General features: G+C 36.8%; 1 protein-coding gene across 3 annotated transcripts in view; it reads right to left on the bottom strand.

Moving 5' to 3' along the window:
- The window catches only part of mrc2 (mannose receptor, C-type 2), a 34,766-nt gene extending 19,361 nt beyond the window's left edge, over nucleotides 1-15,405 (bottom strand). For 2 of the 3 annotated variants that reach the window (XM_073857458.1, XM_073857459.1), the window contains exons 1-5: nucleotides 15,116-15,405; nucleotides 6,436-6,855; nucleotides 1,697-1,865; nucleotides 1,379-1,548; nucleotides 207-320 (exon numbers count right to left, since the gene is read on the bottom strand). In XM_073857458.1, coding sequence (XP_073713559.1) covers nucleotides 207-320; nucleotides 1,379-1,548; nucleotides 1,697-1,865; nucleotides 6,436-6,855; nucleotides 15,116-15,236 — 994 coding nt within the window. In that variant the 5' untranslated portion in view covers nucleotides 15,237-15,405. The remainder of the gene's footprint in view (nucleotides 1-206; nucleotides 321-1,378; nucleotides 1,549-1,696; nucleotides 1,866-6,435; nucleotides 6,856-15,115) is intronic. The other variant, XM_073857457.1, reaches the window with a different exon arrangement.
- Nucleotides 15,406-15,665: the final 260 nt, after the last annotated feature.

Here is a 15,665-nt window from a genome sequence, read left to right as displayed (position 1 = left end):
AAACATATACTACTCGCTGGATAAAAATGTACATATAACATTAAAGCATATGAGCTTTTGCATTTCTTTCATGCAAAATAAAAATTTAATAATTCATAAAATGTATAAAAAAACTATAAATACAAAAATTTAATTACATTTTTTGCTTCTATTCTGTCAGAATAGGTGTTGATAGTAGGGTGTGGTGGTAAGGGGTGTGGGTTTACCTGCTTCCCAGTTTAGGTATTTCAGAGGGGCGGTGTCAGCCCACTGCCAGCCGCCATTGAGGTCTAGATCATTCAAACCCATCCACAGGGTTGCACTGTAGCCAGTAAGCAAACCTACAGTAGACACAGACTTTTAAAATTCTTTAAATTAATATTTAACCCCAAAACAATAACTAACTGATTCAAAATGCTTGATGAAATTCTATTTTTGGGTAAACTGTTACTTTAATTTTAATCCTTTTAATAACACAAGTCCAGTTTCATTAAAGGTTAAGTAATTCGGGTCCCAGAGGACTATTTCCAGTTTTAAACAAAGTTTACATCTGTCATTGGTCAGTCAAACAAATATTTCAAACTCTCATTATATGAGCCAGTGTTTGTATGTGTGGTCCAGTTGAGCCACTTAAACTACCTTTTATTGGCCTTTATACCAAAATAGCTGTCAGTTCACCATCTGGGTTAACTATAGACTCAATATAGTCCGGCTATGAGTAATCCAATTCTAGCCAAAATAATCTTGAAGTTGGTTACGTTTTGCCTAAACAACTTGCGAGATGTATAATATTCCATTATGTAAGCAAGGTGAGCAGTGATTACAAAGTGTTTGGTTTCATTCATTCATTCATTTATTTTATTTCATATATGTTTGGGCTATGGTTAGACGTCTTTTAAGGGGGGGGGGGGGGGGCATTCTGACTTATTAACACTGTTTAAGAGTTGCATCCCTTGTGCGTAACATGAGCAAAGTGTCAAATTTTTGCGAAAAAAATCTTTTCGAACATAAAAGATTCTTGAGTAACAATCATGCTCCATTTCTTTAACGGGCAATTTTAGTGCAGGAAGTACAGTGGAAATCCATATATGGGTACTTTAACAGAAATTTTCAATGACAGCCCTCATTTTAGCCTAGATGTCTGGGCTGTGTTTGAACGTCTATCAGATGTCCTTTAAATGCAAAACTGCTTGCTGGAATAGCTTTATTAGACAAAATAGTGAAGAGATTACAGAAAATGATATGGGGTGAAAGAGATGGAAACAGGAGCAACCAAGCAAAACATGTTGATGCGCAACCCACTTGCCTGTTGGCACAGACTGTGCCACTAATTTATAAATTGTAATTTACCAAATTACATTTTGGGTAATGCATCATTATTTCTATTTCTGTCTCTCACCATTGATATAGATTTGTTCCTCTACTTTAGTGATGCTTAGCAGGTCTGCTCCCTGCTGATGGCAGCTCGTCCGTGCTTCACTCCAGGACAGTGTGGCTTGAAAGTTAAACTGGTAACAATTATCCATCAAAGGGTTTATGTCCCAAAATGTCTCACAGTCAGCACTCTTTGTAAACAGAGTAAGATTAAGGAAGACAGACACACAGACAAGGAAATACAATATGATATTCAGCTGTCTCACAAATAACAAAAGCACAACCAGATTACTACAAATGACGAGAGCAGAATCTGAGATCAGGTTGATTTGACTCACTCTTTACTGGACAAAAGCCCCAGCGTTGATCTTTTCCGTAATCGTGGGTAGTGGCACACCACTGGAAGCCATCTTCTCGGCCCACACTTGTGCAGCTGTGAAACCACTGGCCATCGTACAGGAAGGGAAAATAGCACGGGCTGCCGTGGGAGTTTCCTTGGATGGTGTAGATTTCTAAAAGCAAAAACAAGAGAATGACACTGCACTTAACTCCCAGAATGCACTGCACCTGAAAAATTCCACTTCTTTGTTCTAGATCTAGATTGATACAAGAAACAATATCATTGAGATCACTTTCTCAACTGATGAGCGATAAACCAATGACAGCCAATTAAATGTACTTGAATCTAAAGTGCATGCGCATTTGAAATGGCAATGTGGAGAAGCTCATTGTTGAGGTCCATTACATAAAATTACTTCAGTTGTCCTTTTGGTGTGTCCTTTTAAATGCAAATTAGATGATATTGAAAGTAACCCTGGGGACTATTTTCGGGCGCTGCGTAATGTCACTGCGCCTGCTGCAGCCGTGTTGCAGCACCAAAGTCTTTGGTTATTGACCCAGATTGAGAGTATAGTTCCTAGCCATATCGGCCTAAAAATCGCAACTTTTAATTTTCTGTCTGTCTTCGTACACGATGTAACTACAGAAGAGTAAAGTTTTAAATAGGAAAAATATCGAAACTCTTTGGTTATTTTTTAGCGCAATGCTAATGGTCTAATCAGATTCAATGGATTAAGCTAAGCTATGCTAAAAGTGGTACCGCCAGACCCAGAGATCAGCTGAATGGTTTCCAAAACGGTACAAATCAAATATTTCACTCTAGGGGAGCTGGAAAATGAGCATATTTTCAAAAAAAGTGGAGTGTCCCTTTAAAGTTATCGTTAAAGTTGAATGGCCCTTAAAACTTTCTTAGAAATAAGTTTAAATGGAGTCTGAATGTTAAAGATTAATATCAAATATTTTTTTAAAGATAAACATGTTGAATTATTTTTATCAAGTTTTGAAGACAAGCATGTTCGCTGGACAAAGCGTGCACAAATGGTTAAATACAGAGAAACAGGTTAGATAGATTATGTCATCGCTGTCTGATGAAAACCACGTATGTCCATTTTGCCATTTAGATTTTTCGACGGATTGAATGTCCAGGTTCATTTCCGTATACAGTATGCTTCATATATCTAAATGGCCAATGAAAAGTTGTGAAATCATGTCATCTGATTTTCACGTATATCCATTTGGTGTCAAAGCTGTCAATCACTTCGCATATCTCCCGCCATGTGGAAGCATCTCGCCGGTCTCGTGAAGTTTTATCGAAGCTCAGCACTGGATAGCCGAATAAACATAGCCTGGCGAGACAATGACTTTCCTTTATCGAGGTAAACATTTCCCTTCTGACGCCAGACGTACGTCTAGGAGTGACAAAATTACGGTAGGACTGTGCAAACAAAGTATCTGTCTTGCCATGATACCATGTCATTTTCACCATGTCAGTGTATTGATTCATTGTCCATTCATAGTTTGCAAGAGACATTTAATAAATGTATAATTAATATTAAATAAACTAAGCGTATTTAATAAACTAATACATAGGCTATTTAATAAACTGAGCGTATTCATCTGTCAATATGAAACTTGGCTATTCTAATTAATGATTGGAAGAACGCGTATCGACCACTGTTACTGTAAAATATGCACGTATGTCCATTTAAACTCAATTTTGGTCAAATGTGGATTATATCATGACACTGGCAAGAATATGGTTACATGTAAAGATGCCATACCAAGTATGACAACGCTACATTCAACTGCTTTTAAAATACGGTGTATTTTTCACTTCCTGAAAAGTAACCGTTTTGGACATACGTAAGTTTCATTGGGCAGCGACGATATATAGTCAGACAGATGCATTGTAGTGGTGTTAAAGCTAAATTGTGAAGAATTTAAAGGGATAGTTCCCCCCAAATGAAAATTCTGTCATCATTTACTCATCCTCATGTTGTTCTAAACCTGTACGAATTTCTTTTTTCTGATAAACACAAAAGAAGATATTTTGAGAAATGATGGCAAACACACAGCAGACCCCGACCACCGACCTCCATAGCAGGAAAAAATATTTTGGAAGTATTGTGATAAATGATGAAGAAAATATTTGGATAAATGATGGACGGTACCCCTTAAATTCCATCATATTTTTTATTCCTACTATGGAAGTCAATGGTCACTATCTGCTGTGTGTTTACCATCATTTTTCAGGATGTCTTCTTTTGTGTTCATCAGAAAAAACTAATTCATATAGGTTTACAACAACATGAGGATGAGTAAATGATGACAGAATTTTCATTTTAAAGTGAACTATCCCTTTAAAGGAGCATCTCACCCGTAGAAACATTCATCTTTATTGAAAGTGCGTTATATTTGTAGTCGAAATGTAACATACATTTCGAATTTGGTGCCTAGTTGACCGAGAAAAGGGGTGTTTGTAGTCTCACCCCCTCAACAAAGATATTGGACTTCCTGCTTTCAATGATGCAAAATGATGATTTTCTCATCATTGAAAGAAGGAAGTGCAACACTGAAATCTGTATTTCTCCTGTCTCAGCGGCAACTGAGGAAATGATGCACGACCATTCAAAAACATGACTGGGGTTGTAACTTTACAAAGCTTAATGCAAATGGGTGAAGTGTTCCTTTAAAGGGATTTTTTCTATTAAAATCTTTTGTATTTAACAGAATAAACATGGGTGAATAAATAATGAGAAATTTGAAATTTTTTGGTAAACTATCACTTTAACAGTAGTGAAATATTTTCACTTGTCATAATAAGTCTCTCTTATCTCTATTGCCCGTCTTCCCTCTTTGTATTTTTACACGTTCTTTCTCTCTGTTGCCTCACTGATGGAATGCAGCTGTAACTATAGAAACTGCTGAGCATCTGACTGTACAGATTAACTCTCTGTCAACATAGACAGAGCGAGAGTGAGCGAAAGCCAGAGAGAGAGAGAGAAAGCTATAGTAAAAACAGATAGCATATTTCTGACTGTGGTGCTTCTGAAGTTCATAGCTGTGGAAAAGTAGGGCACTTTCAAAAAAACAGATACATCTAAAATCTTTACTCTGAGAACTTTCAAAACACACACACAGCTTTTTCCTGCATACACAAGCACACACAAAAAACAGCGATGATGTCAGCGGCAACTGTGTGTCAAAAACACTCCAGAAGAGACCTGCCACATCACTGAGATCACTGAAACATCAGAGGAAGGGGGAAGAAAAGAGAAACATATGTTGTGAGGTGAACAACACATCTGATTTACAGACAGTGGAGACTACAGATGGGAATTCTTTTAACAAGTCTGCTTCTGAATACACCAAAAGTCTGATTCAATGATGATTTCATTAATATTTTGTACGTTTTTATCCATTCTGAAGTAATGCTTGAGTTTTGAACAAGGACCTCGATCCTGCAACATTTATGACTTTCCTAAAAACTTTTATAAAAGTTGAAAAAGTCCTAAATCATTGTAGAAGTGAAATACAGTATGAGGTAAATTGAAGCGTTTATATAACCCAAAGTTAGACGTGGACAAACCTAACCAATTGATTCTCGTGAAATTAGACTTATGAGGTGTCATGAAACATTTTGATAAAAAAAAGTAAATGCAAAGTAAGAGTATCAAAATAAGAAGTATACAGTTACAAACATCCAATTCATCCAATACAAACCAATTTTGTTGTTTTTCCAAATTTAAGGGGAAAATATTCATTACCGCAACGTGTCCATGACTGGATTTTGGTTCTTTGACATGGAAATATTTATAGTTAAAAAATCTAAAAAAATAAAAAGCTTCAGTGCATGTTATACTATAGACATTTACAGTAAAGAAATATGTGGTATTGGTGATTATTGGTAAATAGAGACAATAATAAGGAATGTAAATGTGTCCAAGACCAATTTTCTCATTCTCCACAACAATTTCCAATCATTGTTTAAGCCCTCAATGAACTAACTTTTTTTTTTAATTGTTGGAAAAGACATAATTGACTGTGACACGCAAGATGGCTACCAGGTAAGCAGTTCTTATTTTTTCTCTCCAAACAAAAGTTAAAATTTTGTTTGTCATAGTACCTAGACAACTTTTTAGTTCTCATTACCAAAACATGAGCTTGTAAATGCATATATTTAATGTAATATCATGTTGCGGTAATGATCATTTTGATAATGATAATCTAAAAAATTTAAATAATTCTATAGGAAATATTTTTTTAAATCCTCTAAAAATAATGGTAACAGTAAATTCAGACTTTAATCTTATATGTGAAAAAAATGGCTTCAAGGGCTTTTTAAAAATTCTGATGCTACAAACTTTCTAATTCTGGATTTCGTGAGAATCACCCAACCGTTGAGTTTAAATTAACCTACGGTTGTGTCAAATACGGACATTTTCTAGGTTTATTTAACCATATTTTACCCAGCATTTTAAGTGTATGAGACAGGCTGTATACAAACAGCACTAAAAGAGTTTTTTATTGGCTTTTTGGTATGTAGCCAATCAGTATAAATTCAGAGTTGACCATAGCCAAAAATCCACCCACATGGAGAGAAACCTAGTCTAAATATCATTCAGGTTCAGAAGACAGGTGGGCTTGTTTAAACATCCTCGCCTCTATCCGCAATATTATACTTTTTGTCTATATTTTCCATAATTCTAAGGCAATAACGATAAAACAGTTCAATATGCTCACCTCGGTAGGACCTTGCACAAAGGTCCTGATTGCCATCATGGACTTGCCACACTGGTATTTGATATTGCCCGATAAAAGAGCCGTTGCCACCGCTGAGGACCAATTTAGGTGCAGGCAAGTAACTTTCAAGCGTCGCCAGGAACTTGTTGCAGGTCCAGGTCCAGCGGACCCTCGGAGGCTCATAGTCACACCGAAACACGCTCAGCGGAGACTTGTTGGCCAATGAGCTTGCGTTGCCGACGGTCATTCCAAGGCAGAGAGAGGAGCCGATGTTGAAGAGACGCCCTCTGGTGACCCATTTCCAAAGCTGTGAGTCATCCGTGCAGGAAGAGGACATGTATAGCACGTTATCTCGTACCCCCAAGCAGCTTTGTTCCGCCTTATGAAAAAACGCAAAAGTGTTGGATTCATCTGTATGGGCTGTGACAGAGAGAGACAGAATAGGTATTAGCAGAGCACCAATATAGCTCAAATGCTGTAGTCTGCTTTGACTACTGTGATTTTTGACTGCTGATGGTGTTTTGATACCACACATAAACATTCACTTCGCTTCAGCCAAACGACTGATCTTCAAGGCGTATTTCTAACTCTCAATCCCATCTGTTTTCACAGTATATTATTACTTGAGAATATAAGCAAGCCACTTTTGATTCCCTTTCGCAACAAAAAAAATACGTTGCCAATACAAGCAAAGCCCATACGAGCCCACAGTTCCTCTGTTTTTGAGTGGTTTTATGTGCAGTTGTGTGCATTGACTTGCCATGGCTGTTAAACACTGATTTATTTATAGCAGAAAAGTAATTCTTAATGGGAAACCTGGAGGTTTGGGATATAGTATACTGTGCGCATGCTTTGTTTATGGCTTTACTTTTGATCTATTTTTATGCTTTGGTTTTGGAACACATTTAAGTCTGGCTGCAAAAACAGAGGTAGCAATTTACAAAAACAAAACACTAGCAGAAATGGTATGAGAAAGCCGTGACTTTGGCAATATTCAGCTTCTGTCTTTTGGGGATCACATATTGACACCATCTGTCCATGTATAAAAGAACTCCTAATATGTACACTACAGTAATTAAAACACACATAAATAACTTTTTCCATAAAGTGCTATAATTGGGTGCTCAGGTCTTCTATCAACCTAAAAAAATATATAAAAAAACCCAGTAACTTAGTTTTGTTAAACATGCAAATTGAAATTTGGCTCCCCTTGTGATGTCAGAAGGGGATAATACCACCCCTTAATATGCACTATCCAACCACGGCAAAGCCATTTAGTGCAGAGATCAGCTCATTTGCATTTAAAAGGACACACAAAAATGGCACATTTTTGCACACACCTACAAAGTGGCCATTTTAACATGTTATAATAAATGATCTATGTGATATTTTGAGCTAGAACTTCACATAACTACTCTTCTCTTTATCGCTCTCTTTCTCTCGTTCTTTTTCCTGCAGGGGAATTGCAAGACTATGACCACAGTCATAGCAAAATAGAGTCAGATTGAGAGAGAGAGAGAGAGAGAGAGAGAGAGAGAGAGAGAGAGAAACACAGCTGTGTTTCCAAACATTTTAAAACAAGGGCAGATTATGGGAAATGGGATTAACCCCAAATACTAACAGGATCTTCTCTACTGACTTCTGAAAGAAAATGAGAGCCAGAAAGGATCACTGAGACCCTGGGAGAGTTTCTGAAAATCTGAATCACAAAAATACACTTACTTTGCATGCTGTACAACTCCTGTAACATTGTAAAATACAGTCAATGTTTGTTAATTGGCGATATGCCCGATTTAGAGATCTTCCTATCGTCAGCCTGTGAAATCGTCGATACACAATAGTATCGAGGGCCGGGGCAGTAGTCTACTCATTTATTTATTTATTTGTTCATTTTTACTTATTTATGAATCATTTAATTGGTGGACAATAAAGAAGCAAGGGCAACGCTGTTATGACCGCAACCTTCTTAAAACCGATGCCATTAATTCATCCGCATCATGAAGCCCAGGCGCTCTAAAATTTCCAATCTATGCATATGTACTGGTGTGTTGGTTTTCTCTAGTACAAATCAGCAAGTTTCTGTTTTATAGGTGAAAAGTCGCCAACTGCGATATTGTTTGGCTTAAATGTTAAACAAACATACAGCGATAGATGTGTGTGCCATCCTTTGAATGGTCTCTTAAAATAATCCATATTGCTAATCATAGTTAGCCCAGCGATAGGTTACATTAGACAATAAGCCTGGACAAAATTCCCAAAACCACCCGAAAGTAATTCATATGTTGTCTGGGAAATATCCAAAACCTGGTTAAAATTGCAAGAGTTAATTTACAATATAGCTGTCACGGTCCCACAGAATCAGTGACTGTATATACTGTATATAATCAGTGACTGTATATATAAGTTTTGGACAGTTCCAAAACTTCTTCTGCATCTATGTTTAAAGCAACACCAAAGAGTTTTTTTACCTTAAAATAACGTTTCCAAAAAAGTTTCAGTGGTTCATCCACTCAAAACAGGGTGAACAGCACTTTCACATTCGCTTTGCAGCCCTCTATCAGCCAAAACCGCACTTAAGAAGTTTCCAACAGTTGGGTAGTGGTCCTGTAGTTCGAGTGAAAACTACAAAAACTTGCTTTACGGCAGACCTACAATCCAATCAGAGCCAGCTATGCTGCAGTATTTATGACAGCGTTAATGAACAATTGCGCTTCTAACCTGTAGGGGGAGCAAAGAGCAATAAGTCTTTAGTGTTGCTTTAAAAAATCCCTCATAAAAAGTGCTAGCTTAAGCTTGTCAACATTGCCTCCGCGGCTTTTCCTGCCTCCAGCTAAGCCCCGCCCACACAAATACGTCACAATGTTTACCAACTTTGAAAGGGTCTATAGACGGGTTCAGCAGTAACAACATAAACAAGCGGCGTCCGTGGTCAACATGTAACTTCCGGTAAACTCCGCTAAGAATAAATAACAACAAAGTACTTTGAACATAGTTTATTTATATAACAAGCAAAATAAACAACACATAGATTACCTAGGAAACCAAAACATTTGTTATTTTCGACAAGGTATTTGTTCAAGAGTTCAGTTTAGCAACTAGTCAGACCGTTAAAAAAACAAAACCGGAAGTAAAGTTCAGACTAGACGCGTAACGTGTCACCGCACGTGCGTCTGATGAAACGGTCTATATGGAAGTCGCCATTTTGCACCGCCATGTTTCTACAGCAGCCCTAAACGGACAACTGCTCTACAGAGCACGTTTCATCAAACGTTGTCTCAGACGACGACAGTAGCTTCTCTATGCGTTTTGAAAGGGGGGGTGAGCTGTACTTAGCCGTTGGTTGCAGTTCGCAATCTCACGCTAGATGTCGCTAAAATCTACACACAGCACCTCTAAGTTTATAAATAGATCCAATAGCATAGTACAACATTTCAAGAAAATCAGTTTGTTGAATGTGTGTTACACCACAACTATCGCTTTCACTATATCTATATTGTTTTAAGTAATTTTTTCTAGTGGATAAAACTCTAAATGACACTAAATCCATTTAAATTTAAAGGCTTTGCACATTTAAAATGTAAAACTTTGTAAAGAAATGTTTGAAGAGGTTTAGCTGAAAAATATTTGGACTATTATGCTAGTCTAATGTCATGATTAATAGCAGTTAGTGGTGGACTCCAAACATCCACTTAAAAGTACATTAAAATCTGGTGACTCAAAAGTCATTGCGAAAATTACTTTGAAATTAGTTATGAGAAGAAGAACAGTATTACTTTTATTTGACCTGATGTTTGTGTAACCGTCTGTTTCATTGGGATGTAATTTAATGTCATCATTATGGTCCCTTGCACTCATCTCTCTGTTTAACATCATAAGTTCAAGCCCTGGCAAATGAATACCTGTGGAAAATCCAATGCGTATTGAGACCTTAAATAATAAAAGCTGAAAAAGATCCAACCAATTTTTCCATGAGCCTTCCATTTACTAATAAAATTTAATCAGTGGCATACTGGGATTAAAACAAGTCTTTATTTTTATGTTTTTTGCTTCGCTCTTTCCTCATAACATTCTGGGACATCATGTGACCTGATGTGATGGTACTTGGTTGAGGTAAGACCCTGGGGGGAAGGATAGGTGGTACACAGATGTGCGGTCACATTAACATCAAAACGTTTTTAACCAACCTCAGAAAGATGAAGGGAAAAGTATAAATTAGTCATTGAATATAAGCAAGCTCAGGCATTTCTTGGACATCTTCTAAATCTCTTTGTTTTGTGTGAACACCTTGAGGTCATGCTAGCAGACCCAGAGCATTCAAGTGAAGCTATTTTACTGCAGGCCAAGTGAATGGTGAAAAATGTAATGGTTTCTTGGAGGTCGGGCTGGTATAGGGACGTGGTTACAGCTTGGAGCTTAAACAACAAGGTTGTTTGATACCCCCAAAGGGATTTGCAAAAGCTATCATTATGCCCTTAAGCAAGTCTACTACTTTAAGTAATTCTACCAAACTTCAGGTTGGGTCAGAGGCGTTGTCCCTGTAGTATGTGACCTACAAGTTGCTTTGAATAGAAGGGCCTACATCGACATTAAAAAAAATAACCACGACAGCTGGCCCAAAATTTCCAGTAAACAATGTATTGTATTGCAGAAAATGTGAAAAAGTGTTTGCTGTAAGTAAAACAACTGCAAAGAAAGCCTGGTGAAAACAAACATTTTATCTCGGTATAATGAACTGGGAGAAAGTGTACAGTGCATTTAAAGTGTGTCAGATGTAGTTACTGAGCAGTCTTAAAGCTTACAGGAAGAAAGTTTTCTCAGTCTGTGGTTTTGGCATGAATGTTCCTTAACCTTTTTCCAGATGGTAGATAAAACCACTTTATGGATGATGCTACACCGCCATTTGAATTCAATATTATCAGTTTGTACTATATTATGCTGATGTTTATACAAATATTTTGGGTGAAATTTGTCTTTTCATGGAGGGGAATATTTCATTAAATAGTTTTTCTCAGGGTGGTCTAAGTACTTGAAAAAGGGACTGATGCAAGACATCACATCTGTTGCATGCACACTTTACGCTACATTACTATCCAAGTTAAAACATTAGCCTGAAAAATAACATATTCATATGAGAATTACTTTTCTGATAGGGGCAAATAAAGTGATTTTAGAGATTAATTTATCAGATTTTAATGAAAACAACTATTTTAAATAGCTTATGGAACTACACATATATTTCTACATTCTTCCAACTATTCAAAAGGGAATGAAATGAGTAAAAAATACCAGAGATCTCTCAGAAAACCATACAGTTCTTTTCAAGTCTAGTGATATAGGTCCCAAGAAATGTATTCCTTGTGGTTTACTTGTACTTGTTTAACAACAAATGCGTAAATTAAGATCATAATTGTTGTGATTACATTGTAGGTCAAAGAACATATGGCTAACACGACACATACTAAATCGAATTCACTGTTTTATTGATTAAGCAGTGTGTAGGCCTTTCATCCTAGACCCTGTTTACTTGAATGCGTTTACATTTTAAAACGCATTACCTTTGCCTAGGGCTGTTACAATGATTAAATAATTGTTTCATCGGAATTGTTTGACCTCATAACAATGATTTCAGATCACCGCAATGATTGCACATCTCTCTAAAAAACACAAGGGGGAGCTGCAGCACCTGTATTAATGAGACCTTATCAGATGGCGCTCCTTAACTGTCAGTGTAATATGATACATTGCAAAGCCAATACAGTGGGAAAAAATCATTTAAAAAAAATGCTACAAAGCTTTAATAAGCTGTATAAACTGCCAGGTAAAACATACATTTCCAAAACAGGAATTTCAAACTTAGGGAAGTGAAGGATGCTATTCTTAAGGATCTGTAAGGAATTGATATTGTTGCAGCCACTACAGACATGTGGTCCAGTACTAATATGACCTTAGTAGGCCTGTTCTTTTAAATTCCTTTTTATTGCATTTTTATTTTCCTTTATTTTTCAGACACTTTATTATGTTTATTTCTTATGAAGAATTTTCAGTTTTTGAAAAATATATTCATTAAATAACTACTTTGAATTTGAAATATGTGTTATGTTTATTAATATTTACTGCCAGGTAAACTTTGCAAAAGATTTATTAATTATAGTTAAATAATCACAACAATGTGTAAAATTATTTCATGAACAAACAAAAAAAAGTATAAGAATTAAATGTCAAAGCAATAAAACAGACAATTAATCTTTATAACCGTCAAAGTCCTAAAACAGGCAATTAATCGTCATAATCGTCACAGTTTAGTAGGAAATTAACCGTCAGCCAAATTTCACAGTCGTGACAGTTTTGCCACGTTTACGCCTTTCATCCAGACTACTCCAGCATTTTTCGACCCTCATAAACGGAGTCGTTTGTAAACGCTGCAGACCATGTTTTAGTTTGAGGGTTGCGCTGTAGTGTAGACGAACGAACACAAAGTCTTGTGTAAACGAACAGCTGTCTTGAACGTGACAGAGCATCATTTTCAAAGTGAAAGTGATTTTATTCAGTTAAATGGAGGTTTGCAACAGCCCAAAGTAGTAAACAATGCAGATAAACGCTATATCAGATTGTTTTAACATGTATCCTTATAGAAAACCCGTCTGTATTAAATTTATGTTTGAGTATTGTTGTGTTTGAATATTATTGTAATGTTGTTGTTGTTGTTGTTTACTTAATTAGCTTACGACAAAAAAAAGACTGTGATTTGTAATGCATTGTAATGGATTAAAAGCCAATATGACGAGAGAAATGCAGTGGGTCAGACATAATTTTCAACCACTTAATAAGTTTTGTTTGCTTCTTTAAAACGAATTTCGTTTCATATAATTTGTTTCTTAATTTTAATCGATGTTTTGTTGATAAGTTTTGTGAATTTAAATAAATAAGAACATTTAAAGAAACACAGAGCATGTCATTGATGCGTAACAAATACAAACCACTGCAATGCTACCAAGGCATTGAAAACATGCCATTTTATCGTTTGCAATAATATCGTTGTTGTTGTTTTAACAATGGGCATGCTGTCTTCTGAATTTGGGGTGCAAGCTTCTCAAATGGAAAAGCCAGAAGAAACGAGCACTCCGTAGGGGGGCAAAGTCCATGAAAGAGAGTTTGAGCTAGCCATGCAATGGTATGTGGGTTTCCTGAACCCTGATTCTGGGCCACTAAAGCTTTATTATTACAGATGTTTTTTAAATGAGAGAGAGAGAGAGAGAGAGAGAGAGAGAGAGAGAGAGAGAGAGAGAGAGAGAGAGAGAGAGAGAGAGAGAGAGAGAGAGAGAGAGAGAGAGAGAGATTGAAAGTTTGGAAGTAACCATCCAGCTGGAAGACATGGAGAAGAGAGAGAGAGGGTTGAGAGGGGAGCAAAGAAAGGGTGCAGAGAGAGGTCAGGGTTTTGTATAGATGATTCGTTTGTTCAGTAAACACAGTGATTGACCAACGCACAGGAAATCCAGGCTGACATTTGTTTCACATCTCATGCTACTGCACTGTCAACTCAGCCAGAGCTCTGACCTAAAACACAACCCAAACCAAAATCAGGTCTAATCGTCCCATGACTGGGTAAAAAACACCAAATTTTGTCCTTGTTTACTGTTTCAAAGCAGCTATATACACATAACCCAGAGATGCACTGACTTTTATTTATGCATTGCGACTTTTAAGAATAGTGAAGGCTTACTAGTGTAATTTTAAGAAAGATTTTTTATTTAATAGTTTATAATAATACATAAACTGCTACTGCTGATTCCTGAGCTGGTTTTAACCCTTGTGGAAAAATAGTATTTATTACAGTTCATCAATTTACTAGTTAATATAAAGTATAGCCTACTATTTTAAATTTACATTAATTTAAATTACTATACGAATGTGTACTGCATTGTACTATAAAAAATACAGTATTTTTCAAGTTGGAATGTTTTGTGTAGTTGTTGTACACTTAGTGACAATTTCCCAGTTGCTTGACAAAGAATATTATACATGCATATTATGAAATATACAGTATATAACTTCACAGTAGTTGTTTTGTATTACAAACTATAAATGAAGTCTCAGGTTGCAACTACAGCAATGTAACAACAGGGCACTGTTCCTCAAAACTACTTTTATCTTTTTAATAGGTCCCTGACAGTCCCTGACACAGAGGTGCAAAAACACCCCGTCTGTCTCGGTTGGAACGAGACAAGACCACCGAGACGGCGGTCAGTTGTCAGCTGCGACTCGTTATTGTGGAAACGGAATTTTAGGACACATCTGCACGAGGGATGCAAATAAACCGCACGAGAACACAGGTTAACACGGAGCAGCGCATACGTGCAAACAAGCATAAGACAGTTGAAAAAAACATGTCTCTTTACTGACAAAAAGTTGCTCTATAAAACATAAAAGCGACCATCGTACTCCCCTCCCCCGTCCTCTCTTCCTTCACATCTGGTTCCACTCAGAGTTTTGGACTTTCGTGGCATTCCTTCACATCGGTGCAGCCACGGTGCCAACACAACAGCACGACACTCAAAAACTCCCAATTTATCACATTATTAGTATTAATTTAAAAATATCACATCACACTTTAACATGAATAGCAGCGAAAACGATTTAAAAAGTCGCAATAAAGAAATGCATACCGTTACATGTTTCTTACCTGACTGCACGGTGCTCCGTTCCAAACTCAATACAAAAAATAAATATAAAGTGCATTTGCAAACATTTATCCACGCGCGTCGCCAGCTGCGTTCCGTGTACCCGCCACCGTGATGGTTCATGTCTGCGGAGAGGTGAAACGGAGAGAAAATCGATTTTCCTACTTCTCGATGAAAGAAGCAGGAACAGATGAATTGTGTCAGGGATGTGTGGAGCTGTGTGCGTGGACTGAATGACCGTTTACTTTCACTGGACACGCACACAGCACACAACTCACTCGACCCGGGGGGAGTGAAGTGAAGGAAGGCGGGGAGATAAGTTTGAATGACTAGCCGAAAACCGGGATTATATGTGTGCAGGTTAGTCTATCGATCTTATTTTTTATGTCATTATTTTTTTACTTAGCATGCTTTGATCCGACTTGAAAAAATGTACCCTACTTTAGTATTTACTATTCCATGATAAGCCTACAATAGTGTTTTGAACCTTAGCTTAATCAATTTTAAAGTATACAGTAGTCTAACGTTACTTGATAAAGTTTTTCAATTCAC

This window comes from Misgurnus anguillicaudatus, chromosome 19, assembly GCF_027580225.2.
Source record: "Misgurnus anguillicaudatus chromosome 19, ASM2758022v2, whole genome shotgun sequence".
NCBI lineage: Eukaryota > Metazoa > Chordata > Actinopteri > Cypriniformes > Cobitidae > Misgurnus > Misgurnus anguillicaudatus.
This window is presented reverse-complemented; position numbering and strand designations above follow the sequence as displayed.